General features: G+C 48.5%; 1 protein-coding gene across 1 annotated transcript in view; it reads left to right on the top strand.

Annotated features, from left to right (window-relative positions):
• SFXN5 (sideroflexin 5) overlaps positions 1–23573 on the top strand; it is a 106246-nt gene extending 82673 nt beyond the window's left edge. The window contains exons 14-15 of the mRNA XM_059817851.1: positions 70–187; positions 23048–23573. Of these exons, the coding sequence (XP_059673834.1) occupies positions 70–187; positions 23048–23125 (196 nt within the window). The 3' untranslated portion in view covers positions 23126–23573. The remainder of the gene's footprint in view (positions 1–69; positions 188–23047) is intronic.
• Positions 23574–27993: the final 4420 nt, after the last annotated feature.

The raw sequence follows: 27993 nt of genomic DNA, 5'->3' as shown, positions 1-27993 counted from the left end.
TGTCGGTTCTGATGATGGCATGCACTCTTCTGGTCTATGAAATGGTTTAACGAAGCCTTTCCTTTCCAGAACATCACTCCTGAGGTCCCGTCCCCGGATGATTCTCCCAGTCCAAAGCCTTGTGTGCCTCGCTGCCTTTGGCCTGGCCCTCCCCTTGGCCATCAGTCTCTTCCCGCAGATGTCCGAGGTCAGTACGTGTCTGGTCACTGGGATATCGCAGAGGGGCTTACCAATGCCACTGCTTGTTTTGCCTTCCCGGATGATAGTCTCATTCCTATGGGGCCTCCTCCATTTTTGGATGAAGTCGGTTGCTGTCTTCCTCACTTGAACAAGTGCAGATTCATTGGGCAGGTGATGGTTATGTCAGTCCCTCCTGTTAGCGCATGCTAGCGTAGATCAGTATCGCACAGCTTTTCCATGCTTTTAACCAGCCTTTGGATCGTGTGGTGGGATGTACCTTCCAAGCAAACAGGGGAAGAACTGAACAGAGGAACCTTTGTTCCGCCCAGCAAACGCACCTTTTACAGGCAAGGGATGGTCACGCGTGATCCTCCGCCCTTCCATCGCATCCGTTGTTCTCCCGCAGGGAGGTCTGCTCCAGGCCTCTCCCGTGTGCAACACATTTAGTAATCAAAACACCAGGGATCAGGGGGACAACCAGGTTGGAATAAGGCATTTTTTTAAATGTATGAGGATAATGTTCTGCCTGCTTGATCGCCAGTCAGAGGAGTGTCTCGGCTAGCACAGAGTGTGTCTAGTCCCTCTTTAGTGATACTCGGGTCAGGTCTGGTCAGATGACAAGTCAAGGGATGTTGGTGTTTCTGACTAATGACTTCTGCTCTGAGACTCCGGCCGGGTTCGTCCTGTCTTGTCTGGGGACGTGAGCTTAGTCAGAGCTGAGCTGCACCAGGGAGAGCATGGTTCAACTCACCCTCTCCCGTAAAAGTGGTGTTTCCGTGGTGGTAACATAGTGAAAACAAGTCTTTGTCCTTTAAGCAAAGAGCCTGGGATACACATTTGATGTGGATGTGCCTTCCCAGAGCTTCTTTGAGGGTTTCTGCCTTTTTATCGTCTAGCCTGGCTCTGGGAAGATACAGCCTGGGGGTGAACAGAGGAAAACTAGCCAAGGAAACAGGCAGAAGGACTAATCACTTGGACCTAAGTTAGTTGAACAAATTGCTAAGGTGTATTTTTTTCTAAGTAAGTCATTAATTTTGACCATTCAGGTTTGGGGCTTATAGATTTGTAGATTGTAAATTTGTACATTTACAGGGGGTGACTGTTAGAAAGTGGTAAAACCTCTATCAAACAGAGCAAAGGACTTCACTGAAGTTCATTTTGTGTCAACTAGAACAGTTGATCAGAAATTGGTGTCACAGTGTCTGCTGGTTAATTCATTTTTTTAGGTCTGGACGGGTTTATCCATGACTTCTAGCCAGGGAATCTTGTTGTACACTTGTCTGCTAGACTGAAAAACGTGTTACAAATTTTTTGTTGTCCTTCTAGCTGTTTACAGGCTGAGATAAAACTGTCCCTTAATCTTCTCTTTAAGAAACTGAATATATCTCAATCTTGGAGTCTTTTGCTGAAAGATGTGTTTTCTGAAGCTTTAATGATTCATATGGCTCTTCCTTAAATTTTTTCTAATTAGTCAACATCCTTTTTGGAGCACTTCCATAAGAACCAGACACAGTATTCCAGTAAGAAGTTACACAAGTACCAGTTGCAGGAGCAATGTGATTTGCCTGCTTCTACTTGAATTCTTACATCCACAGAGCTTGTTAGTCATTTTGGCATGAGCTCAACCTTAGCTCCTTGTCCTTCAGTTTTTTTGCAGTGATCCCAAGTTCTGCTCAGAGGTTTTGGTTATGAAAGACTGAGGAGTATTTCCAGGTCTTGCACCCATTCAAGGTACATGCCCAGAGTATGTCCAAAGATCCTGTTGAAAGGAGCCTTGGACATAGAGCACCCCTTACGCCCCAGTTTCCAGGGAAAGGAGCTTCACCCACCAGAAGGTAGCTATGGCCTTTGCTGGCGGGTCTCCTTTCAAGATAATCAGGGAAGCAAGACCATGGGAGATGCCACCAGCCTCATTTACCCCAAAGGTGACATCATTGCCACCGTTCCCCCCACATGGTGCCCCATGCCATAGGTACACACACTCTTTGTGCCCAGAGGCAATTTTGTGTTTGAGCATAGTATGATGCACATCGACTTCTTTTCACCATGTGATCCAGAGGTCTCTGTAACAGTGACCTGGACTCTTAATTAGTTACCACTTCCCCAGACTTTGTGTCATCTTAAGCCTTTAGCATCAGTTATTGCGTCTTTTCTCCCCTCGCACTGACGACGCACATGTTTAATAGCGTTGGCCAAACCAAACCATTCTTTCAACACAGACAGGAATCTCAGCCTACAATTCTGTTTTGAAATATAGCATTTTGTACCTTTCTGTAGGCATCGCTTAGCATGGGCTTCTTTGAAATACTAAGTGCCTACTAAGGTCGGTGGGAACTAAATCACAGAATCACTAAGGTTGGAAAAGACCTGTAAGATCATCAAGTCCAACCATCACCCCAACACCACCATGCCCACTAAACCATGTCCCGTAGTGCCACGTCCACACGTTCCTTGAACACCTCCAGTGACGGTGACTCCACCACCTCCCTGGGCAGCCTCTTCCAATGCTTCACCACTCTCTCAGTAAAGACATTTGTCCTAATATCCAGCCTAAACCTCCCCTGCTGCAACTTGAGGCTATTTCCTCTTGTCCTTTCGCTAGTCACTTGGGAGAAGAGACCAACACCCACCTCACCACCACCCCCTTTCAGGTAGTTGTAGAGAGCGATGAGGTCTCCCCTCACCTCCTCTTCTCCAGACTGAACAACCCCAGTTCCCTCAGCCGCTCCTCATCAGACTTGTGCTCCAGACCCCTCACCAGCTCCGTCGCCCTTCTCTGGACACGCTCCAGCACCTCAATGTCCTTCTTGTAGTGAGGGGCCCAAAACCGAACACAGAATTCGAGGTGCGGCCTCACCAGCGCCGAGTACAGGGGCACGATCCCCTCCCTGCTCCTGCTGGCCACACTCTTTCTGATACAAGCCAGGATGCCCTTGGCCTTCTTGGCCACCTGGGCACACTGCTGGCTCATCTTCAGCCAGCTGTCGACCAACACCCGGTTTTGGTACCCGAATCTGAGGCATTCAGAGTTAAACACTTCGGTCTCTACAAAAATAATTATTAATTGTCTTAGTATTTTTTTTCTAAAAATGAAGCTCACAAGGTCATTTTGCCTTTTGTATTTTAGCTTTATGGGTGACAGAGAATTTATAACGTATAGTATCTGATATTACAGCATGAAAAATTGTGTTGATGCTAACAGCTGAATGAATTCTAGCCCACAAGGAAAATTAAGGTCTGGCTTCCTTCAAGAGATATTCAAATTGCAGGCATCAGGCAATACTGAAACCATACAGCATCACTTGAAAATGACCTTCTAAAAGCAGATGAAATGTTATCTGCAGTGTAAACATGAATCAGCGCTGATTAGTAGATCAAACAGAATGACGTGCTCTCTGCCCACGCTTTATGTCAATGAAGAGAAACCATTACAGCTGGTGGTATAGCTCATTACCTACTGGGATCTCAGCTTCGCTCAGCTGGAGTTAGCTCCACGTGCACAGCTGGACCTCACATCTGTTGACACCAAGGAATCAAGTTCTCCATAGCAGCCTGGTCTGATCAGTCTTCCAGTAATGTTTGCATTCATTATAAATGTGGGTGAGTGTGTGCGTAAAGGGTGTTCCTCCCATTCTAAAAAATCTTTTTGAGATCTCAGCGGTCAGTGACTGGGGGGACGCTCAAGTGAGCAGAGCAAGTGATTTAGCTGAAACAGTCTCTCCAGGGCTATTTCTTCACAGTCTAGGGTAGGGAATCGGGAGTTTCCTTGCAAAGAGCATTTCTCAGAACGTGTGACTTCTTGGTCACTCAGCGCTGGTCCGTGAACTTGTCAGATAACTAAGTTAATAGACTTTGAGTGTTTGAACATATGTATCTGTCTGTATGTATGTGCCTATCTCTAGATGTATATGCATCTGTATATACATACGTATGTGTGTATTTACTTCTTCTCACAACCACAGTAGGTGAAGCAGCTATGAACATAAGACGACTGAGATGATGCTCTTGTAATGAGCACTACCTGGGGAGTAAATTATTAACAACAAGATGTAATAGGCGTGTTCTGTTCCAAAAATATGATTATGGTCTGAGCAGCAACCCTTTCAGGGATTGTAAATGAGCCAAATTCTGCCCTTAATCACACATTCACAGTCCTTTTTCTTTAGTCAGAGAGCAAACACAGAAGCTGATGTGTTATTAAGCACTTGTTTTAGCATGGGAGCTTGACTGACCGCCTTTGATCCACTCTTCTAAAGGGGCTCAAACTTACAATTAGTTTTCAAGTAGAATTGAAGCCTTGCAATAGATTTAATAAGTGTGCTAGATTATCACATCAGCTTTAGCTGCTTCAGAGATATACCTGTTTTAAAGCAACATAAGAGAAATCAGAATTCAGCTCTGGCTGTGTACGGGAACACCAATAACAGGTAAATGAAAACTCTGGAGCTGACCAACCTTCATGTGCTGGGGAGGATAATGCATCCAGATCTTCTCTTTGGTTGGTATTTAGTCTGGCTAAGACCTCACACCTTCCCTGATTTTTGTACAGATGGAATCCACTTTGATGTCTGCAGCAGTGCTCCAGAATTACAGCTTGTTTCTAGATGTTACGGTTTTGAAGATCACCTTATAAAAATAAAACCCTGTGTCAGCCGTAAAGACACGGGTCCTTGAGACTAAGCACACTTAAGATGCTGAGAAATTCACTTTTCATCTCAATATAGTGTTAACTCTGGTACCTAAATGCATCAATATGCATTAAGTAATTCACTGCTGTTAAGTTTAGGAGAAACATCTAGTTAATGCATTTAGCCCACAACCTCCAACTGCCTCCCATGCCCCCCGGGGAATCTCTTTTCTAGCCGCCTATCCTACAGCATCCCCACTGACAACTCCTACTCAGCTATGCACTGCCAATAGAAACAGCTGTGACAGTTCCAAACTGAAAATGGGACTTGTGCAAATGAAATTCAGTGTAGCAGCAAAAGAAATAACCGTGGGGTTGTTCCACTGATTTTCCACCCTTTGGTCCCTGCTTATCCAGATCATTCGTTTTTCAGCATCCAAGAGGATGCTGTTGAACTTCCAAGGTGCCGCAAACCTTCCAAGGTGCTGCAAAGCTGCCGAAACTTGCCTCGTCCCATGCCCAGTGTGCTGGACTGTGCTGATAAAGGATAAACCCAGGTGGGAAATGGAGCTGAAGCAAGAGCTGGTGGCAGAGCAACCCTTCCACTAGCTGTAGTACCCAAGCCCTCGCCATGGGTTATGTTTAAAGGGCTTTGGTTGGTGGTTAGGGCAAAACAAGCCGTCTTCTGGAATGAGGCTGATTTCAGCTGAAAGCCTTTTCTTGAAAATAATCTTCCTTTTGGATCTCCAGGACAAGGGGAATAAACAGCCTAAAATCCAAGGCTGAGCTATTGTTTTCCAATCTGTTTTAGCCTTCATCTTGTTGGCAGGCTGCTTTAGAAAAGCAAAAGGTTAATGAGCCAATGTGCAGTGGGATTATTGCAGTAAAGATGACAGTGAACCAGTAATTACTAATTAGATGCAGTTTAACAGGAGGAACAAGTGAAATCTCCTCTTCACCAACTGTCAATAATTAGCAGATTTGGTGAGGTTGAAATGTGTCCACAGTTAAAAGGCTGATTTTTTAATGAAATGGCACTTGACAAAAGAGCTGTATGGAGGTCACAGCCATAGCCCTCGAGACGCTTCCCTATACCATACTTAGGAGGGAAATCAGATGCAAGACAGCAGGGGGTCCCCATGAAACCATTTCTCCCTTGGGATTACATTGCACGGGGGGAGGGGAGCAGGAGGGATTCTCTGCAGTAATTTTGTCCAACTTGGATGAGAAGCAAAGGAAAGGATTTGCCAGCTGCCGTGGGGGAAAAATTGTTTGAGAAGCGAGAAGTTCTGTGGTATTTCTTTGCTTCTGGGTCTGAGGAACGGTTTCCTGAGAGTCGGGTAACCTGCGTGTGCTGGCCAAAGTCTACCCTTGGGATGGAGGTTGGTCTTGGAAGGATCTCCTCTTAGGAAAGCAATGGTGCAAGGTCCTTAAGGACTGGCGGGAGCCTGGAAGCTCGGTGGTATGTGTTTCCTAAAGACTGCGGAAGATTCAAGCTGTGCCCTGAAGGTTTGGTTTCATGCTGACACCCAGGCGATGCTCCATGGTTGACTTCTTAAGAGGTTCATCTGAGGTTCCTCTCCTATGTACTGATCCAGTTTCTCCTCTGGCAAAGTAACTATTGACATAGGCGAGAGTATCTTTATTTTCCACGTGAACTTAAAATGCAGAGGTGATCTGTGTGAGCCTCTTTAATGCCCGTAAAACTCTTTTTACTTGAACAGAACCCCCCAGGAATGATACAGAGTGGTTGAATATTGACGTGGTTCAGGTAGGGCTGGAGAGAAAGGCTGTGGTATTTGGAAAAGTGTTGAGCCTTGTTCTAGCCTTCGGATGAAGGATGGTATGGTGCTTAACAAGGTTTGCGACTGGCGTTCTTCGGTAAGGATGGACTCGTTCCTGTCAGAGGTTGGAGGACACAAGCGGAGTCCCGCAGGGCTCAGTTTTGGGACCGGTCTTGTTTAATGTCTTTATTGATGATCTGGATGAGGGGATAGAGTGCTCCCTCAGCAAGTTTGCAGACGACACCAAGTTGGGAGGGAGTGTTGATCTGCTGGAGGGTAGGAAGGCTCTGCAGAGGGATCTGGACAGGCTGGATCGATGGGCTGAGGCCAACCGGATGAAGTTCAATAAGACCAAGTGCCGGGTTCTACACTTTGGCCACAACAACCCCAGGCAACGCTACAGGCTTGGGGATGAGTGGCTGGAAAGCTGCCCCGCAGAAAAGGACCTGGGGGTGTTGATCGACACCCGGCTGAATATGAGCCAGCAGTGTGCCCAGGTGGCCAAGAAGGCCAACGCCATCCTGGCCTGTATCAGAAATGGTGTGGCCAGCAGGAGCAGGGAGGTGATCATGCCTCTGTACTCGGCGCTGGTGAGGCCGCACCTCGAATACTGTGTTCAGTTTTGGGCCCCTCACTCCAAGAAGGACATTGAGGTGCTGGAGCGTGTCCAGAGAAGGGCGACGGAGCTGGTGAGGGGTCTGGAGCACAAGTCTGATGAGGAGCGGCTGAGGGAGCTGGGGTTGTTCAGTCTGGAGAAGAGGAGGCTGAGGGGAGACCTCATCGCTCTCTACAACTACCTGAAAGGGGGTTGTGGTGAGGTGGGTGTTGGTCTCTTCTGCCAAGTGACAAGCGACAGGACAAGAGGAAATGGCCTCAAGTTGCGCCAGGGGAGGTTCAGGCTGGATATTAGGAAAAAGTTCTTTACTGAGAGAGTAGTGAAACATTGGAATAGGCTGCCCAGGGAGGTGGTGGAGTCACCCTCCCTGGAGGTATTCAAGGAGTGTGTGGATGTGGCATTGTGGGATGTGGCTTGATGGGCATGGTGCTGTATGGTGTTGGGTGGGTTGGTTTTGGTTTTTTTGGTTTTTTGGGGTTTTTTTTTTTGTGTGTTTTTTTTTTTGTGGGTTGTTTTTTTTTTTTTTTTTAGGTTGGACTTGATGATCTTACAGGTCTTTTCCAACCTTAGTGATTCTGTGATTCTGTGACAAATGAGTGACCCCTTTCAGAGCACAGTCCTGTGCCTGGAAGGGGAAAGTGGTGGGAGAGGGGGTGGCGTTTGGGGAACAGCAGAATAATACTGCCATAACTGCACACAAAGGCTGGACACGGTTGCACAAAACTCAAACGTAAGTTGCTAGCTCGTCTTTTGTAAGAAATAATAGCCTAAGGAAATCATAAACTACATCTATACTTGTAAACCCAGCAGGGTCTGAGCACAAGCTGGCTCACTGGCCCATGGTGGCCAGCCTGGTTAATTGTCTGCATCCTCTCTGGATCAGTTTTGGTTTCCCAGCTAGTGCTGGAGGGTAGCGCTCCCAGGGACTGCTCCCAACGAATAGAGCCTCCCCCTGTGGAGGAAGAGTTTGGCCCTATGGATGCAAGCTGTGCCATACTGGTTGAGCCTGAGACTGGATTCTAGTTCATGCTGTTTCACATAGCTGTAGCCCTGCCGGTCCCATTGCAAGTATTCAGGGAGTTGTGGTGCCTTAATTTTAGTCTGGGACCTCTCTAGTTTAATTTGATTTATGACTTATAGGGCTTATTTGAGCTGAGTTTTGACATCAGAGGACCGTGGCCTTAATCTTGGGATAGTCATGTCTTCCTACACCACGACAGGATCGTGCCTCAGCTGAGCGGTGGAAAGCAAAGATATCTTCAGCCTTTGCTTTAAGTGTCTGAGACCGTTGCATGCAAAGCGAAGGGTACATCTGTCCTCCCGTACTGCTGATGGAGCCTACCCTTGCTGTCAGCCTGGGCATGGACCTGAAGTTTGGAGACCAAAGTGTTTGTCACCACCTCTTCTTGTGACAAATCCTTCCCTGCTCCAAATCAAATCACAACCCTGGCCGTGAAGCTTCATGAAGTCACCAGAGCAGCTCAAAGCACCGTAGGACTGGTCCCCGGTACTCAATTCTGCTGTCTCAGTAGCTCGTGCAGAGAGATGGGACCGTAGTCACGCAGCACAACAGGATCCTTCCCGGACATCTCAAGAAGGTGACCGTGCAGTAACTGCAATCTGCTATGCAAGGAGGGTTGGCGTGAGGCTGCTCGCTAAGGGTTGAGCAGTGAACTCGAACCCGACTCTGGGCTAAACACCCAATTTTTTGGCAAGGTTTCAATCTCCCTTGGTTTGAGATGGGAGTGCTTTTACCATTTGCTTCTCTGATGCCTCCCTTCCTTCCCTGCTCTCACCAGCCTTCTCTGGTTGAGAGCATCAAGCAGAAGAGAAGATGATGTGTTCCCGGCTTAGCCCCCCTTCTCAGCCCCTAGCTCAGGTTTTCCTTCACCTGCACCAGCTGTCGGGGTAGGGCTTGCAGACCTGGCGTGTATTTCCCGAGGAGCCAGACTTCACACACTGCTTCCCCCTTGGCCCTACCCTTTGGCTTTCCCTTTACACCTCCACTGCTCTCCCCCCTCGCCCCCCTCGGCAGCCTGGCATCTGCAGAACACCTTTCCTGTCAAAGCAACCAGGAAAAAATACAGAAATATCACAGTAGCTTGTTTCCTCTGCTGCAGATTCCCTCAACAACTTTTTAGTTTCCTTCTGATTGCGTTCCACAGGAAAGCTGCTGCCCAGGAGCCCGCTAGCACAGAGGAGTCTCTGCATTACTGGAAGTATTTAGGTGGTCTGAGATGATTTGGATGGATTCATGCTTGTGCTTAGGCTTGCAGAGAGATGTGCCGGGAGCTGGAAGGGTGTCTGCAGAGGACGGTGATGAGCTGTTCTCATTAACTATTGCAGTAATTGTCGGTGTTATTCCTGTGGTCTGTAGAAGCCCATGGACTGTTCCCAACCCATCGTAGGCCTCCTACACAGGTTCTTCTGTCAGGAGCAACCTGATCTAGTGGAAGGTGTCCCTGGATGGCAAGAGGTTTGGAACTAGATGGTCTTTAAGGTCCCTTCCAACCCAAATGATTCTGTGGTTCTATTCTACAATTCTCTGACTTGCTCTTGGCTGCAGAGGTCTGCCCCAGTTCCTGCTCCCACCTTCAGTTTCTCCCTCTCTGCCGTCACCTCCAGTGTGACACGGACAGAAGGAAGCCTGGAGCTTTTGCTGTTTGCTTTAGAGCTTGCAAGGTCAGACCACCCTCTGTACGATAAACTTCCAAGTCGAAGTAGCAGCAGAGCTTTTTGGGGAGCTCAGGCATGTTCAAGGCAAGGACACAGGCAGGCTCACGTGCTCTAAACCCCCTTCTCAAGCACATCTCCCAGGTGAAGGTATTCCTAAAGACATGGGGACACTTCAGGCTTAGTAGTCCTCTCCTCCGCTTCCAGTAGTGCTTTAGCCTGAGCTGCTGGACCAACAGCCACCAGCTCCCTCCTGCTTCAGGGGGGGCTTCAGTTCAGTGTTTGATGTTTCTGCAGAGAGCTGCTAAAAATCAGACAGACCTGAAGTTCCAGATTCTACATGACTGTGACATTCTTGTTCCCCCCAAGTCATGAAAACCCCCAAATTCTCATTATTGTATCATAACTCCCCATCACTACTGTGTGATGTTCTTTCAAGTTCCTTGTCTGGGACTGTAGCAGGAGGATAGGGAAGATGTTGTGGCACAGTAATTTCCTTCTGCCCTGGTCCGGCTGGATGCCGTGGCAGTTCCAGGTGCAAACCCATGGGTGCTAATCTCACAGACGCCTCATTGCAGGGCCACCTCCCATTTCCCAAACTCGCGGCGTACTTCGTTGCAGTGCCCTTTTGATTCATGTCCGGGCACAACTGAAACTCCTCTTGCTGTGGGGTCACTTACCTGAGACATGACCAGGAGAGAAGGAACCAGTTTCACAAAGAGAAGAGTATTTCTGGATCGGGACATCTCCCCTTTCCATGTTTTCTTTTCCCCATGTCTTTCTCAAAATCAAAGCATTGCCCATGCCTACTCGCTCCCTAACAGGTTGGGATTCGGAGGTCTCAGTCACTTCTGGGAGCAAACGTCCTTCTTTCCAAGAGGAAGAGGAAGGATCTGGTCTTGAGGGGCATCAGCTCCACCATCACTCTTTACAAGCCCCTAGGAAACGTTGGGGTGGTTAGATTTACAACTGCTCAGCCTGTTTGCACCTTGCGGTGTAATTATTAGGCTCAATGACATCTCTCGTCTGGGGAAGGTCACGAGTGAGCAGTGCTCTGATTGATTTGGAGCCTGTCTCTTTGTTCTCATGTTCCCTGTCCGAGAGGCTTTGATTTGTGACCGAGCTGGTTTTTGAAGTCTGCTCGTGAGAGTGGTCCTTTGTTTCACGACCAGTGTTCACGGGAGTCAAAGGTGCTGAAAACCTTACAGGATCTGGCCCTAAAATTGTAACCTGGACCAGCAGAGCTTGTTCTTGCTGGGAAGCGACGGCTTGAACCAAACTGTTATTTGTGGTCATTCGAGGTGGGTGTGGGAGAAAGGACCCCTTTGTACTGCCCAGGGGCTTCAGCAGCGGTGTCAGACGGGATCTGGTTTCATGTTTATATCTCTGTCCCTGGGATACAGGTTCAAGTATGTAAACTATCTATCCTGCAAGCACAGGCTCCTGCAGGTGTGTGGGTGCTGGTGGGCATAAAAAAACATTCCTGACACCATCTCTTTTGAGGAGTCTTCACCTCCTGATGGCTATAAGCCATTAGGAGTCAAAAGAAAGAGCTGACATCCGACAACTCCGGATAAACAGCTAAACATTAACCCTTAAAGTGGCTCGAAAAACATGCTTAAAAGGCACTTTGTGGAAAGAAGCCATTTTTTTCCAGGTCTGTTAATTGCTGTCTTTCTTCAGGACACCTTTCAGCAGCACCTACTGTAAACAGAGCGGCTCCTCCCGAAGCACTTCCCCCAGGGATTCCTGCCCTGCTCGCCGGGGAGCCTGCGGAGATGGCCGTCCCTGTCTCCTCCCGCCCTGTGCAGCCCTCCTGCGGGGCCTTGGTTTTGCTGGTTTCTTCTTGGCCTGAAAGCCAAGACCTTTCCTCTCTTTATGCCGGCCCACCCTAAAAACTCAGTCCTCTTTCTTGATCACCGACAGCCTCTTTATTTGGAGCAACCGGGTTCATCCCCAGATCTTCCCTGGCTGTTGCCTGGCTTACCCCACTCTTTGTGCATAGGGTTGGATACGTCCTTTTCTGCATATTTGGAGACAGTTGGTTTAGCTCATCCGAAGCAACTGTACCTCAGACTACTCCAAGTGAGACGTACAGGATGCGAGCAAAGGAAGGTGGCCAGTTGTCCAGACTTGCCTGCTGTAAGCATGCTTGCGTACTGCAGAAAATGCCTTATTAATCACATTTCCCAAGCGTAGAGATATATATTTTATATATATAATTGTCTGTAATTGCTTTTTAAATCATTTGGATCTAGCAGCCTGTTTCTAGGGGGGCTGTTGATCCTTCAACAGAAGGAAATGTGATGGAGGTTGGGATCCTGAGGAACGTACTTAGCTTCTTTAAAGCAACAAGGACATCCCTAAACCCTGCAATACCCATCATCATGCTCTCCCTTCTTAATAGCAGGAAAATTGCAGGGTTTGATGTTCTCACCAAATAGCAACAAATGCCCTCTTCCTCGACAGAACTGCTAGAGGAATTCTTACCAGAATGGATCTAGTTGCTCATTTGCATCAAAGGGAAACCTGCCACATTCATAATGTCCATGTTCAAAAGTAGGAATTTTTTTTCTTCCAAAAGAGGAGAGACAACTCTAACTCTCTTTGTGAATGCTTTTCATTCCAGCAAGGAGCAGTGACCCTAAACTCTGCTATTTTGGGTGTTCTCAAGATCATATTTTAGGTGGGCTGATGACTCTTCCATCCATCGGTTGGCTTGAATGTTCCCCAACAGAGTCTACATCATGTAATGTGAGGCTTTGGCTTCTTTCTTGAGGCCAGGAAGAAGTTTCTTTTGCCCTACACGCCGTAGACTGACTGCCCTGCGCAAACAGTTTTGGGAGAAAGTCCTCTCCTGAACAAGGGTCCTTACTTCATAAGGCCGGCTGACTTGAGGTCAGAACACATGTGGTTTTGCTGTGGTACCAGCCTAAGACATCCACCTTTCTGGAGTTCCTGTAGAAATTAATTTAGTGTGGGTAACCGAGAGTTTACCTCATGAGCACTGATCTGCCATACATGAGCAGACCTTTTTCTCCAGAGTAAAGGAGGAAAGGTACCTTAGCTCCTACAAAGGCCTTCTGTGTGGTTCTTCACTTCATGGAAGACATGTCATGGCATGGTCTTAGCTTCTCTCCATCACAATTTCTCTTCGATTCTTTGTTCAGTCTCATGTCTGGGCTTCTACATTTCTCTGTATGGATGGTGAGTTTGTGTTACACGTGTCTTAGTCCTTGGTGCCTTGTGAAGTGTTGCAGAACAAGGTGCCATGCTCACCAGGGACGCAGGCTGGCACCTCTTGGATAGCAGCGACTGGGTAGAAGGAGGGAAAGCCTTTCACCTTCCTGGATTGCTAGAGAGAACTGGAAATGTCTCTTTTCTCTGGAAGATGGACAGAAAGAGCTTTTTTTTGATCTTGCTGTTTGAAACCTTACGGTTTCAAAGCCTTTATTTGGTTTTGGTTGGGTTTTTTTTTTTTAAATACTTGATGTTTCTGGTGCTGTGGGCAACTCTCTTCTTTCCCAGATGTTTCAAACCCACAGTTTTGCAATGACTTGGTGACGGTGTCATGCGAGGCGCTGACCTTTCAATCTGTGTATAAAGCTGGAAGCCTTGAGAAGGTCCGAGAGCTGTGTGAGCCCAGTGCTCACCAAACCCAGCTCCTAGGAGTGGCTTTCATTCATCTCACCGTGTCTGTCCATCATTGATGTCATCTTGAGACACCAGAAAGGTTCCCAGGGGGAACTGGAAGGTTAGAGCTCGTGTCTCCTGGTGGACTGGTTCAGGACGGTGAACGAACACGGGGGCCGGAGCGCAGGAGCGAAACGCGGCTGTTGAACTGCTCTGCTGCCGGACAGGCAGGGACACGCCGAGCAGCTGAAGCTACCTTGCAGCCTTAGGTGCCTGCTGTTGTATATTATTATCCCACCTGCTGACACTGTTATCATCAGTCATTTCCAGAGCACCGGAAACAAAGGTGCTGCTGAGCGAGGGGAGCTCATTGCCATGTGGGCAGTCGTGCTCTGCTCCAGCCTGGTTGGGCAGTAGCCTAAAGTGCCATGTTTTCCTTCTTCCCATCTGATTAAAATGTCAGGGGTTTTTTAATATGCATATTGTTTTTTTTTTAGAGAAGCTTGATACGCAAATTTGCAACTCCGGAAGTTAAGAAGTCCCACCCTTGATCAAAGAATCATTTAGTTTGGAAAAGACCTTTAAGATCATCAAGTCCAGCCGTTAACTGCCAGGTCCACCAATGAAGTGGTGGAAGTTGCTGTCCCATAACTGACCCATAAATCCTGCAGACTCTTCTGCTCTCATTCAAGGCAGAGTCAGTTGTTCCCATTCAAGGTGAGGGCAGTAACATCTTAAGCCTTGTAGCTGTCTCAAAAGCAATTGCACATCGCTATCCAAACATCTGTTGAGCATGAGGAATATTCCTGCTCGTCTCGATACAGAAACCTGATGGCACCCAAGGTGCTGCTGACACTTTGCAGTTTGTGCTTTGCTAAAAGCAGTGACGTTTTCAGGGGACGGTGCAGAGGTGTCAGCAGATGTGATAGAGCGTGAATAGCTCGTGGCACTAACACCGTCGCTGACATACTTTGTAGCTAACGGATATCATAGCGGGGTATGCGTGGTGCCACATTCAGACCCTTTCCAGCCTGGGCTGAAAAGAACCTCTGTTTTCTGCCCTGTCCTGCAGACAGCTGGAGGTTGATGCTGGTGGTCAAAGCATCCATGGCAAAAACCAGAAAAATCTTCTGAAATAGATAACCCTCAAGAGCCAGAACAGCCAAATATTCCAACTTTCCTCCTTTTTATTGTTTCAAGGAGGGGAGAGAAAATTGAGATAAAATTGATTTCAAGCAATGGTCCTTTTTAATGCCGGTTCTAGGTATGTCCAGCGGAGGTTAGACAGCAGCACTGAGCTACAGCTTCGGTGTAAATGTGCTGGCCACAGGTCCTGCCAGAGGCAGTGCATTTCTGTCTTGCACTTCAGTGTAAGCCTGGCTCACTGTCTGCTGAGAAATGATATATCCCTAAAAACGTACTGTTTGGAAACAGGGCTCTGAATTCAGCGCCGTTTGTGTGAAATCCCCCACAAAACTACTACATTGCAGGGATTTAACAGGTTACCCACCTGCTAGACACACGACAGTAGTTCCAGATTTGCAGCCAAACAAGAAACTTCTTTGCAAAGTACCCAGGCTGCCTCATAGTTTCTTACTTTACTCATATGCTGAAATTACACGTGAATCCACTTAATATGGCCTTGAAAGGGTAATATAAACCAAATGTGCTCCTGAGCTGCTTGTTCTCTGCTTATTCCTGAGCTGTCCTTATCTGCTACTGGCTTTGCTTTACTTCCAAGCATGTAAGAGAGGAACCTCTCACTCCATGAGTGTGTCTGCTCTCTGGCGTGGTGCACGAGGGGTTTAGTTGTATCCCCGGTTGTAGGCTCTGGTCACTTGGGTGAGGCTGTGCCATGACTTCGTTCGAAGTATAAGCCAGGCACTAATGGTAGTGGTTGTCTTGATGCAGGAGTGCGTGATAAATTTTATTTTTTTTCCCAAATAGATGGGTCCAGAACACCAGAGAAGTTTAATCTGTTGGCTTGGGCAGCAGCTCCCAGCCCTTAGTGTCTTCTCCTTCCAAAGCCGCTACCTTCCCAGAATATCTTCTGGTGGTCTCTTCTCTGCCCTGGACCACACCGTTGCATGCCACAGGTTGCGCAGATGGGCCATGTGGATGTGCAGCCTTCGTGGTGCTTTGCTTGCACGTGCACGGGCTCTGCCCAACCAGCCAGACTGCTTCCTTGGCAGAGTCCCGGCTGGAAAAGCACATCTGCACTGCTCCATGCGGCGAGGTGGCCGGGGAGCGTCGCAAAGCCTCTTAGGGAATATCAGTCCCTGGGTGCAGTTGCATACCTTGGCGTGTCAGACAAAAGGAGATGATCAAAGCAGGGATGGTGAGAAAAGAGGCTCTAACTGCTCACTGGGGAAGCGCTCGGTGCCTCCTCGGAAGCAGGTGCGCAGCTCTTTGATCCCTGCATTTCCCAGAATCACAGAATCACTAAGGTTGGAAAAGACCTGTAAGATCATCAAGTCCAACCATCACCCCAACACCACCATGCCCACTAAACCATGTCCTGCAGTGCCATGTCCACACGTCCCTTGAACACCTCCAGGGATGGTGACTCCACCACCTCCCTGGGCAGCCTCTTCCAGTGCTTCACCGCTCTCTCAGTAAAGAAATTTTTCCTAATATCCAGTCTATTTGGGGGGGGTCCAGTCTTCCCTCCCCACACCGACCCACTTGTTTGGGAAGGTGGATGGTGTCACACCCGTGAGTGGGCTCCCACCGAGCCACGGGGCTCTTGCATCCCAGGTGGGGCTGGCTTCGGACATGTTGTGACCCGGCTGCTGGGCTGCAAGTGGCGGGGGTGGCTCCCCAGCCTCTGGTTATGTTTTGTTAACACCTTAGCCGGCGTCAAGGATGGAAATGGAGTCAAAGAACTTGTTTCCGTATTTTTGAGAAAAACGTTTTGACTAGATACGGTGGTTTTTCTTACGAAAACTGAACGTTTCTTTAAAAGAGGAGGGTCTAAAAGACCTGAGAGAAACAAAAAACGAAGAGAATTCTACCAGTCAGCTCTAAAGTTCAATTTTTATTATTAATATGAAGGAAAACCTAACAAAATTCAGGTTTATCTCAAAATTGTTTTCCCCAGCTTTGTGATTTGGCCAGCAAACTGAGTATCAATTTTTTATGAAGTTATTTGTTACCATGTAAGTTATCATGAGACCGTCTCTCAACCAATGTGTCCAGTTTTGGGGTACATAGTTTTTTTAATGACGTAAAAAAACTGCGAAATGGTCAGAAAAGACCACTTTAACACCAGTATTTCAATCAATAATCTGTCTTGCAGAGAAGCAGCACGAGTTTTGTCTATAAATTTTAACAAAGGTGATTTAATCATGTTTGAATACTTCCATGGGAAAATTCCTGGCAGGAGAGAGCTCCTTAGTGCAGCAAATAGATAAATGTAAAGCTGGATGTCTGAATTTAGAAAAATGCAGAACATGGGGATGGCTGATGCTCTTTGAAGCGGGATACTGAGAGGTCTGGTAGCTCCACTGTTGCTTGGACTCCTTAACCAGAGGCTGGATATCTTTTGAAAAACATCTGTGATTCAACCAGAAGGTTTTTGGGTGAGGTGGGCCATTTCCTGGATTCTCTCACCTGTCAGGTCACCTTCAGTTGGCCGTAGATCTGTAACATGTCCAAGAGACACTCATCTCATTCCTTAGCGAGTGCGTCCATGGAGAGCACTTTAGTTTTTTGGCGTCTGGGAAAAGCTTTGGAAAGAGTTTATCTGAAAAGAGGAGGAAAAAATCTTGCTGTCTTTAAATCATTCAGTATACATTTTCCAATCTTGGAAAGCCTTATAAAATTAAGCACAGGTTCAGATTTGTGAATTTGGGCCCCATCAGCATTCTTTCAGCCACTGTCAATTAAAAGAAGAAAAGATTTGAAATATCTGAAAGAGGAGCACTTAGGCAGTCTTACCGTGGGAACAAGACCATCGAAAACCCAATCAGGTTGGTTTTTGACCCCCAGTAAGCATGTTAAACCAAATTTAATGAGGTTCTGCTTCTCAGCAGGGTTGCATTAGGTGACCATGGGTTGAAGGTGAAAGGAAGCCTTGGTGGACCTGTACAGAGGTGCTTTGACACCGTGGTTGCACCAAGCTACAAGCAGAGGTGCCTGGTGACCATGGCGTGGCTGATGAGCAGTAGTTCGTCTAGCCGAGGAAAAACATCTTTTTTCACCGTGTCTGCAAACGCTGAGGACAGAGCAGAGGCCGTTAGCAGTGCTGGATGTGCCCCACCTCTCTGTCCAGCTGTGCACAAGGCCCACCACCGTGGAAGCAGCAGCTGCTGGTCCTTCACGGTGCTTCGTGGTGCCATTTATTAACTGTAGTCCTTGCTACACCTCACCGAGCTTCACTAGGGCTCGGTTAGCTTCGCATTGCCCTCGGCTGTTGGCCTCATGTCTGATGGCCCAGGAGGAGATGGCAGAGGGATGCTGGAAGGGCCGGGAGAGCCCTCCCGGGCTCCGAACCGGGGCCACCACCAAGCCACCTCGCTGGCACTGCTGAGGCAGCAGCAGAAGATGCGGTGACCAGCCTGATCCTCCCTTCCCCCACCTCCCGGTGCAGCATCCCTCAGTCCGCATGACCCTCCCCCTACCAAAATTGGCTGCTTTCTTCCTTCTTCTCCCCCCCCCTCCCTTTTTTTGGCTGAGTGATGAGCTGTATGCCAAATCCATCTGCTCCTGTCTCCCCTAGCTGCCTTCCATATCATTACAGGATCCCTGGCAGCGAGCCTAGACCTATCTCTCTCCCTGCACTCTTAGGAGCACATTCCTTTCTACACCTTTTCCCGAGCTGGGATAGAAATGAGTATCAACCCCAAACAAAAAGCATCTGCTTTCTGCCTGCTTCTGCTTCACCGGACGCGCATGTACGCTACACCCGTGTCAGCAGCGAATGCAAAACACACACAACCCCCCACCTCGCCGCCCCGCATCCAACATGGGCTGACGAAACTTTGGGCGCCGGGAGCCTGCCTCACACCCTCTCCCTCTCCGTCTCCGCAGCACCAGCTGTGACCACCGCACCATTTGTTCCTCCAGCCCACGCCAGCACTCGGAGCCAGTTCTTTATCACCCCAATTAGCCTTGTCTGTGCTGATGAGAGGAGAGAGGCTTCCACTGCAAGGCAGAGACGGGGGGAAGAGAGCTGGCGTGTGGTGGGCACCGCGAGAGGCGATTCCCTTTACGGCGGCTTTGTTCCCCAGGAGGGATAGATTTCACCGGGTCAGGAGCACTGCTAAAAAGCCAGCGCTGTCGTCCCGCCTGCGTTACCTGGGTGATGCTGGTTTATAAACAGTTGCTTGAATAAGGTCAGGGGACACCTTTTCTTGGGTTTTTACCCTTTTTTCTTCATGCACTTGGCTATCTGTTAGAGGGAAGAAGAGCATCCTTGGGCTCTACTGGCTCCCAGGTATTGCGATGGGCTGTGGCTAGCGCTAGCCACATTTCTGGATGAGTTTGGAGATGCACCTTGGCTGTGTTCCCAGCGAGGATCGCCCTGAACCTATAGCAAAGCTTCCAGTAGCCTCATAGGGTGGGCTGAAGCAATTCCCCCTTCTCCCGCTGCCTTGTCATAGTGTCTCCCATGCTGGTATGTCAGGGTACCAAGCGGCCAATGCTGCACTGATGCTCATGCAGCCATCAGCCTGAAAGCCTGGGGTTTTTCCCCAAACAAGTCCCTTGTAGCACTCTCTGGGAGTGATGCTTTTACACCGCAGTTCCCTCAGTGCTGTTGTGAGCTTGCGTCCCTCCTGGACTTCACTTCTCCTGGATTCATTGTTGAAGGCCCTTTTCTGGTAGGCACCTCAGTGCTGTCATATCAGAGCGAGGAAGGGGATCCATCCTTTGGCCCAGCACAGGTAGATCCACTTCATCGGGAGGAAGAGGATGGGCACAATTCAAACCCGTGGCAGGCACTCAGTTTGAAAGGACAAAGTCGGCCATGTGGGGTGGGACAGGTCCCATCAGTGTAGTCCCAACAGGGTAGAACCTGTTCCTCAGAGCACCCTCCATGGTAGGCGTTCCCTGTTAGAGGGGTTCCCAGCATGGCCATGACCAAGATGACCCTGCCGGGGGTCTTTGAAGCTGAGACACAAGAAACTCCGTGGTCTCCAGATCCGTTTCACAATGCCATGTCCAGTGGAAGGTTGGCCAAGCAGGTCCAGGGTGCTGGACAACTGGAATAGCAGTCTACACCAAAACAGGTGAAATTACACTTTCCGACAAGAAACCCTGAGGGATTTTAGTCTGCAGAATAGTCTGCAGAAGAGGAGGCTGAGGGGAGACCTCATCGCTCTCTACAATTACCTGAAAGGGGGTTGTGGTGAGGTGGGTGTTGGTCTCTTCTTCCAAGTGACTAGTGACAGAACGAGAGGAAATGGCCTCAAGTTGCGCCAGAGGAGGTTTAGGCTGGATATTAGGAAAAATGTCTTTACTGAGAGAGTGGTGAGACACTGGAATAAGCTGCCCAGGGAAGTGGTGGAGTCACCATCCCTGGAGGTGTTCAAGGAACGTGTGGACGAGGCATTGCGGGACATGGTTTAGTGGGCATGGTGGTGTTGGGTTGATGGTTGGACTTGATGATCTTACAGGTCTTTTCCAACCTTCATGATTCTGTGATTCTGTACTTCTGTGATTCAAAGACTGAACTGGTACACAGCAAGGTTGTGTCTTAATGTTGTCTTAGTATCTGTAGCCTACCACCTGAATGCTTCCCCCTGTTCTTTGGCATTTAATTTCCCAGTGAGAGGAGTAAGTTACTCCTGATGCATTTCTGAACGGCTTTGCCAATGTTGCTGTGGAGTACGTCCCTGCTGTACCTGCCTCCTTGGTGCAGGCGCACCCCTCGGAGCTCCTGTAGCTGAGGCTCTAGAGCAGTTTTTAATATCTGCTTTATTGAAGTCAGCCAGAAGGGCATCTGCAGAGATTGCTCCAGTTCAACCAGTCACCCCCCAGCAAATTTATTTCACATCTTCCCAGGCTTCAGAAAGGGGCTTAAGTGAGCTCAGTAATACGCAGCTCCAAACCCATGCCTGTGAGGGATTGTATCTTCTTTCAAGATCTTCAGAGAAGTCCCTGACCACGTGTCCATCTTGCATTAGGCATTCATTCCCTTGTCCTGCTCAGACACCATAATCTGTCTCTGAACTATCACACCTCAGTCCTGTCCCTCCTAAAGCCATCCCATCTAACAGCCTTGTGTACAGCCTTGCCAAGAACGAAGAGCTCAGCCATGCAGGGAAAGGAGGCTGTTTCCCTCCTGGACCTGTGGGAAGGAAGCCGAAAGGACCTACAAGCAGTTACCTCATCTGTCTCCTTCCACCAAGACAAGCTCAATTCTGCTTAAACTATTCTTGATGGGTTTCATCTAATTTGTGCTCAAAGCCTCCCACCACAGAGACACCACACCTTCCCCAAGCATTTGGTTACCATACTTTGCTCCTTCCCACCAGGATACTCTTCCTGCTGTTCAGCTTGGATCTTACTCGATGCTTTTTGAATTGTGTCCCAAGAGAGCGTGAACAAAACATTACTCCTTCCTTCGGTGCTGTAGCCTCTGGCACACCCAAATACCACTATGCCTCCCTTGAACGTCTCTCTTCTAGACTGAGCACATCCAAGTCCTCAACGTTTCCCCATAGGTCTTGCTTTCAGACCACTAATCTGGGGTCCACCAAGGCAGACGTGGCTTTTCTTGGAGCTCTTGCCTCTCCAGCCTTCGTTGGAGGGGAAGGGACTGTTGGTGTCTCTCCGTTAGCTTTCTGCGGAGACGTCCCAGCAGTAGGTTGGGTTTTGCTCTGTCCGAGCTGCCCCATGTCCCCAAGCCCTACTGATGCCAGCACGGGCGGTCAGGCTTGGACCACCCAATTCTAGGTCATTTTAAGGCACTTTGCACCTTGATATTTTCATACCAGTGGGTGAAACCACCCAGCCCCGATGCCTCGGAGTTTTTGTTTCTGTCTCTGGAAGAAAAATAAGAAAACAATAGGAAGAAAAGCTGCGTCAGAGCCAGGCAGATCAGAGTTAATCCTCCCTCAAAATGGATCCCGTCAGTGCTGGTGTACGTGAGAATCGCCTCTCCTGCACCTTTGCTGGGTACTCTCCCCGGCACAATGCTTCACTTTGTGTTTCAGCACAGAAAGAAATGGTGAAGTTGCTAATAATGGCACTAAAAGAAAATATGCTACATCTGTTATGGATAGCAGTACAAAATTAGCTGATCACACCTCTGACACCCAAGATGTCTTCACTTAAAATACTCGTTGGCTTACTTTACATAATTTGCTGATTATATTTAAAAGAAATACAATTTTGCAATTACTGTTCTTTCTGGTGTGCTATCTATGCATCATTTTCTTTTTATGTTTATATATTTCTCCTTCATTAGTGCAGTCTGAAGGGTGATTAGATCCCTTCAAACATTTTACAGAGGTTAAACGTTGATTAAGATTTAATTATTACTGTAAATAGCTTGGAATGACATATGGTGCAAAAACCTGACATATGTGCATTTGAATAAATGAAGTGCTATTTCCCATGATGCTTCAGTAGCTGTTTAACAGCTTTGCTGAAGGGTTATGTTGCACCTCATGTTAAGATTGCTTTGATGTTATATTTTGTTGGGTTTTTGCAGCTGAAAGCTAAGAACAGTTTTTCCAGTTTTTAAAAACATTGAATATTTTAAATACCTAAATTGTTTTGCACAAATTTTTGCTAATTTGTCTAACTAGGTTAAACATTTTCAAAAGCATTTCGATTTTAACGTGGGTTCCTAGCATTGTGTCAGCAACAGCATCAATTCAATGTATAGGATTGCTAAAAGTCTGGTCTTGCAAGGTGCCCTGTCCCGGTTGGGAGCGGGATCTTTGCTTGCCGCGGGAACCGGGAGCACCACGGATCCCTCCCAGGGATGCAAAGGTTGGGAGCGATTTCAGAGCAAGGGAAAGCTTCGTGCAAAGCCGGTGAAAGGGAAAAATTAGGGAAGGGCTGGAGATTTTATGGAGACAGAGGAAGGGGGTAGGTAGATTTTAGCTGTGATCCATCCTCGCTGGAGGATATAGAGCCCTGGTCCAGGAGCCGAATGCAGGTATGCTGTCCTCTCGTGTCACCAGGCAGCTCATGGGTTTGCCGCGTCCCTACGGGTGCAAACCACAGCTTCAGGGACTGGATTCCTTCTAGCACCACGCGAGGGGACCTTGGCTGCGGGAAAAGGCAGAGATCTCTCCTGGAAAATGATGGGTGGGATCCATTTGATTCTCAGAGAATTCTCATTGAATATTACAAGGCAGCGAGCGTGCATCATTTCATGTAATATAAGTCAATCCAAACAGCGTTGTTTTGAGACTTGAGCAGAGTAAAGCACATTAAAATGACACGGAAAAGGCATGATTGACATTGTATTATTTACATATTATACTTCTCCACATGAATTTATTGATCTGTCGAGCTCCTGCTGCAGCATAACAATGTGATACCGATCCTGATCTTGCCTCCTCTTTGATTTCACAGATTGAGACATCTCGGCTGGAGCCAGAAATCGCGATGGCCACCGCCAGTAAGACTGTAGTCTACAATAAAGGATTGTAAGTGGAAGCCGACAATCTCAGCCCAGAAGATTTGGGGAGGGAGAGGGGGAAACTTGAGATCCTGACTGGGAAAAAGAAAACAACAACAAGATAAAACAAATAATAGAGCTCAGCGATAGTAACGTATTACCGCTCCCGGCGAACTGGGAGTAAATTAACACTTGCAGAGAACTGACACCTCACACCAGTCAAAAAGATTAATATTAAAAGTTTTAAATTAGCAACAGAAGCAGCAACACAAAAATTACATTCAAACACTTTAGACAACTAGCTAAAGAATAATCTCAGAACTTAATAGCACTGCATGGAGGGATGTTTAACGGCGTGTTTACATGGTTATACCTAACTACATGAAAGTAGGCTTCACCGAGCGAATTTTGTTTTCAATGCGAATTAAATCTCCACACTGATGCTGCACAAAAATAATTCCGTAGAGATCAACGGGTGCATGAATGTGAAGCGCTTGATAGGGTGTTTGATAAGTGTCCTGTATTGATTTCATGCCGATCCTGCCCCAGTGATCATGCGCAAAAACAGCCTTCCATGGTTTGACGTGCAACACTCGTTAGCACAGCGAAGGTCATAGCCTGTGCGCCCTCCATCCCTCCCTCCTTCTTCTGCAGACGGTCCTGGGGGCAGCCTGCCATTCATTGCACTTGCATGACTTTGTGTCCCAGGAGCCTACCGCCAGGCGTATCTGCAAGGGCTTTTGCCGGGGGTTCAAGATACTGGAAAGCCAACATGCCCACACATTGAATAGGAAGGGATCTTACAGCAAAAATACGATCGATCTGCTCTTTTCCTTTGCACAGACACAAAGGATGGGGTTTGTCCCACCTAGCATAGACCCTGTGAAAGTAAGGTTGTTAATCTGAACTAATTGGCTAAGCTGCGCTTTGCTAAGGTAGCTGTCTGAGGACGTAATATGCTCTCTTCTCCTCTCCTCTCCTCTCCTCTCCTCTCCTCTCCTCTCCTCTCCTCTCCTCTCCTCTCCTCTCCTCTCCTCTCCTCTCTTCTCTTCTCTTCTCTTCTCTTCTCTTCTCTTCTCTTCTCTTCTCTTCTCTTTTCTCTTCTCTTCTCTTCCTTTTCTTCTTCTTCTTCTTCTTCTTCTTCTTCTTCTTCTTCTTCTTCTTCTTCTTCTTCTTCTTCTTCTTCTTCTTCTTTCTTCTTCTTCTTTCTTCTTCTTCTTCTTCTTTCTTCTTCTTCTTCTTTCTTCTTCTTCTTCTTCCTTCTTCTTCTTCTTCCTCTTCTTTATTTTTGCCAACGCTTTCAGACAGCGAAGCCAACACTGTCCAAAGCCTTGTGCCAGTGCAGAGGAGGACCCAAAGCAGAAACCGGTGGGCAGGACAGGGGCAGGACAGCTTTGCCTGGCAAGCTGTGCCAAGCTGATGGCTTCATGAGACTGCAACCTCAGGGGGGTGAACTGCCCTCTGGAGATGGCTGGCTGGCTGCCTGTCTCTTCAACTACTCCACTTTTGTGTGCTTAAAGTGAGGTGGGGCAAGCCCCCCCCGAACTGCACTGAACCATGCCCTCACATAGGTTTGGGGCCATAATTTGGCTTTCTGTTATCTTGTACCTGAGGGTAAACCCCAGCCCTGAGGGCCAGAGGAGTTAATGCAGATTTTGAACATGGTCACCAGCTGAAGACCATGCTGACAGCAAGATCTGCCTCTGGATTCGTAGGGATGGAGCCATGGTGGTGATGGACACAGCCAAACGCACAGGCTGTCATCCTTCAAATGCCAGTTTGTTGGGGGTTTTGGGGGGGGTGGGGGGAACAGGAGAAACCAAATCGCCACTGACGCAGAATGTATTCAAAGGATTTATTGCAATGCTTGAAATCGGGAGGCCTGAGCCCCACCGTGTGCTCCTCCACCGTTGGCTGCTCTCGCTCCCTGCTGGAGTCAGACCGGTAGGAACTGGAGTCACGCGATGGTCGGGCCGGCTCAGGAAGACTGGTTGTCCCCGCGCTGGTGTAATTCAGAAAAAATTGCACGAAACAAATCAATTTTGTGGATTTACACGCCAGCGTGCAGGGGAGGAGAGGCCAGCTCCGGGCTTTCCATAGCTGCTGTTGCTGGGCCAGCTCCCGCTCCCTGATGCTGGTGGAAACAGAGTGGGTCCGGTTACACTCATGGAGCTATTCTGGATTTACACCAGGGTAGAGGACAGCTGAATTTGACACAGTAGAGTTCTGTTAATGCACTAGATGAGATGAATGTACGCTCCGGAGGAAGCGAGGCCACCCCATCCGCTCCAGGCAGGATTTGGAGAGGCTGCAGGCAGGTGGCATCTGTCCTGTGGACATTTTCATAGGCATCCGTCCTACGGGCAGCGCAGCGCAGAATCAGGCCCTATATGTTGCCTTGGGGGTGAGTAACTCCCTACAGCAGTGGAAGAGGGGGGCAGATCTCCTGCCCCGGGAAGGGGAGCGGGGACGTTGGCAATCCCCGAACAGGAGCCTGCCGATAGGAACCATAGCAGCAAGGCTTCGGGGAGCCGGCTGGGACGAACTGCGCGCCTGAAAAAGGGCTCTTCTCATTGCTGCAGGGTGTAGGAGGAGGAGAGGACCGTTGTCGGATGCTGGAGATACAGGTAACCCCTTGCACACACATTTGCGTGTGTGCCTGCGGTGGGGCAAAGGCTACTCCGAGCCTAAAACTTGTTTACGGCTCTGCTGAGCCCGCAGAAGTTAGGAGCCAAGCCGCATTGTGTTGCAAGGAGGCACAACTTGCCTTCTTCCTCCTCCTGAATGGAAATGCGAGGCTGAGACAGAAACAGCCTCTTGTGTTGACAGGGAGAAGCCTCCTGGCTCCGGAGTCTGTCTGGGTGGATCATTTCCCCTTCCCCGGTGGGTTTTGTCGCTGCCTGAACCATTCTGCTGCAATTTTGTTCATCCCAGGCTTTTTTTTGGTGGTTTCGGAGAGGTGGAGCAAGGAGGGAGATGGTGGTTTGGTTTTGCATCGTGATCACCGATCAAAGATTTCGGTGGCTGTGAGCTCCGGCTACCTGTCGGGTCCACAGATGGAGCGAGGAATTTGCAGCGGAGGAAAGGAGTCAGGGCTTTGCTGGCTGTATTTCTTTAGGAAAGAGACCCAAGGAAAAGCACGGATTGAGCAAGTTCTGCCTTGGGAATGAACCAATTCCCAATTTTCTCCATGATGGGAAGTGAGTACCAATGCTTTCCCTGCATACGCATCACCTGCAGAGTTTCGGCCGCACGGGTCGTTAGCAGGGCATGCTCATCACGTTAATCCAGTGATGCTCAATAACAACTGTGTTGGTTTGGAGGAAATTAGACTTAGGGCTTATTAAGCCACGCAGCTCTTGTGAATCCCGAGGGTCTGATCCTGCTTGAGCGGGTGAGGACCAGCTTGAGGGATGTCGGAGGAGCTGCGCTGCGAGATTATGGCTCGACTCAAAAGCAGCTGCACAGTCGAACAAGTGACAATCAAACGGTCTAAATGAGTCTGGATTTATCGTCTTCCCATACAAACCCCGTCAAACTTGTTTCGCTTTATGTGTCATGAAAATGGGTCTCAGTCAACTCGGCAAAGCTTGTGCTGAGAAATAAATACATCCCGCAGTCCTGAGTCAGGCGTTCACCGGTGTTTATCTCTAAGAACCGATCGCAGCCTCTGGCAGGTTGGCGGCAACATTTGTTCTCAAATTTTGTTGGAATGCCACTCCAAATGTTGTGCCCCCCGCCCAAAGCACTGGGAAGATGCTCCTGCTTGGAGCTGGGAAGGGAGAGCCACCACCTCACGGGCTTCAGGTCCCTTTTCTAACCTCTTCTGAAAGCATCCGCAGGCCTTGCGTTGCGAGATAGCACCTGCAGCAGCGGTGCCCAAGAGGTTGGGGACCCGAGGACTTGACCCCACATCTCCCAAACCCATGTGTGTCCCTTTCCTCCAGGCAGTCAGGGTGGTGCAGACCCACCTCTGCTGCTCTTCCCCTCGCTGTCCCCTTCCCCTCGCTGTCCCCTGGCGTGGTGGCGAGCAGGACGCGGTGTGTGCATGAGGAGCATCTTTTGGTGGCCCCACCATCCCAAACTCTTGAGGAACACACGATCTCAGTGTTCCCACGCTGGTGGGAACCCATCCAGCTGATGCGGTTCAGCTTTATTGCCACCACCATCCCACCACAGGGGCATCGAGATGCGTTTTTATTTAAAAGCAGAATGGCTCAGCAGACACAAACCAGACCCTTATGGATCTTAAAAGACCGTTTCACTCGCAGGCAGCTCAAGGTTGGGCTCCCTCGTGCAGCGGTTCCAGCACCAGCTCAGCATGGTTGCTGCCATCCGTGGTGGGACCGCCAGCGAGCACCAAAATGCCACGCTCAACTCTTCCTGCAGCGTTAGAACTGAAGAGCATGGAGCTAGGAAAGCGGTAGCACATTAGTACTATTTATTAGGACAGCAAATTGTGCCAGAAAAGACTACACACAACAGCTAATGATAACATTATGCACATTCACTTAATAGCTAATTAATCTCCTTGACTTTCCTAATGTACAAAAAGGAGCCTTCGGTTTACGAGAACAACCCAACCATTTGCATTTCTTATTTCCTATAATTGGGGAAGTGGAAGAAATGGGGAGCGAAAAACCCACCGCACACATCAAGTTGTTCACCTCAGCAGATAATAATAATGAGATGATCATCTCCTGTAGTATTTAATTAGAAATGTCACAGTTAATTGATTTCTTGGATATGTTAATTAAGAAATAATGAGGACCAGGTTGTGGCAAAAGGTGCCAGCAAGAAGTTTTGAGTCCCTCCTGGAAGATGTGTCTGTTGGCTGCTCCCCGAGCCGGCCAGGGGACAACCAGAGGACAATCCCGGGGTTGTGTCACCCATGTCCTGA

This window comes from Gavia stellata, chromosome 5 (genome assembly GCF_030936135.1).
Source record: "Gavia stellata isolate bGavSte3 chromosome 5, bGavSte3.hap2, whole genome shotgun sequence".
Lineage (NCBI taxonomy): Eukaryota > Metazoa > Chordata > Aves > Gaviiformes > Gaviidae > Gavia > Gavia stellata.
This window is presented reverse-complemented; position numbering and strand designations above follow the sequence as displayed.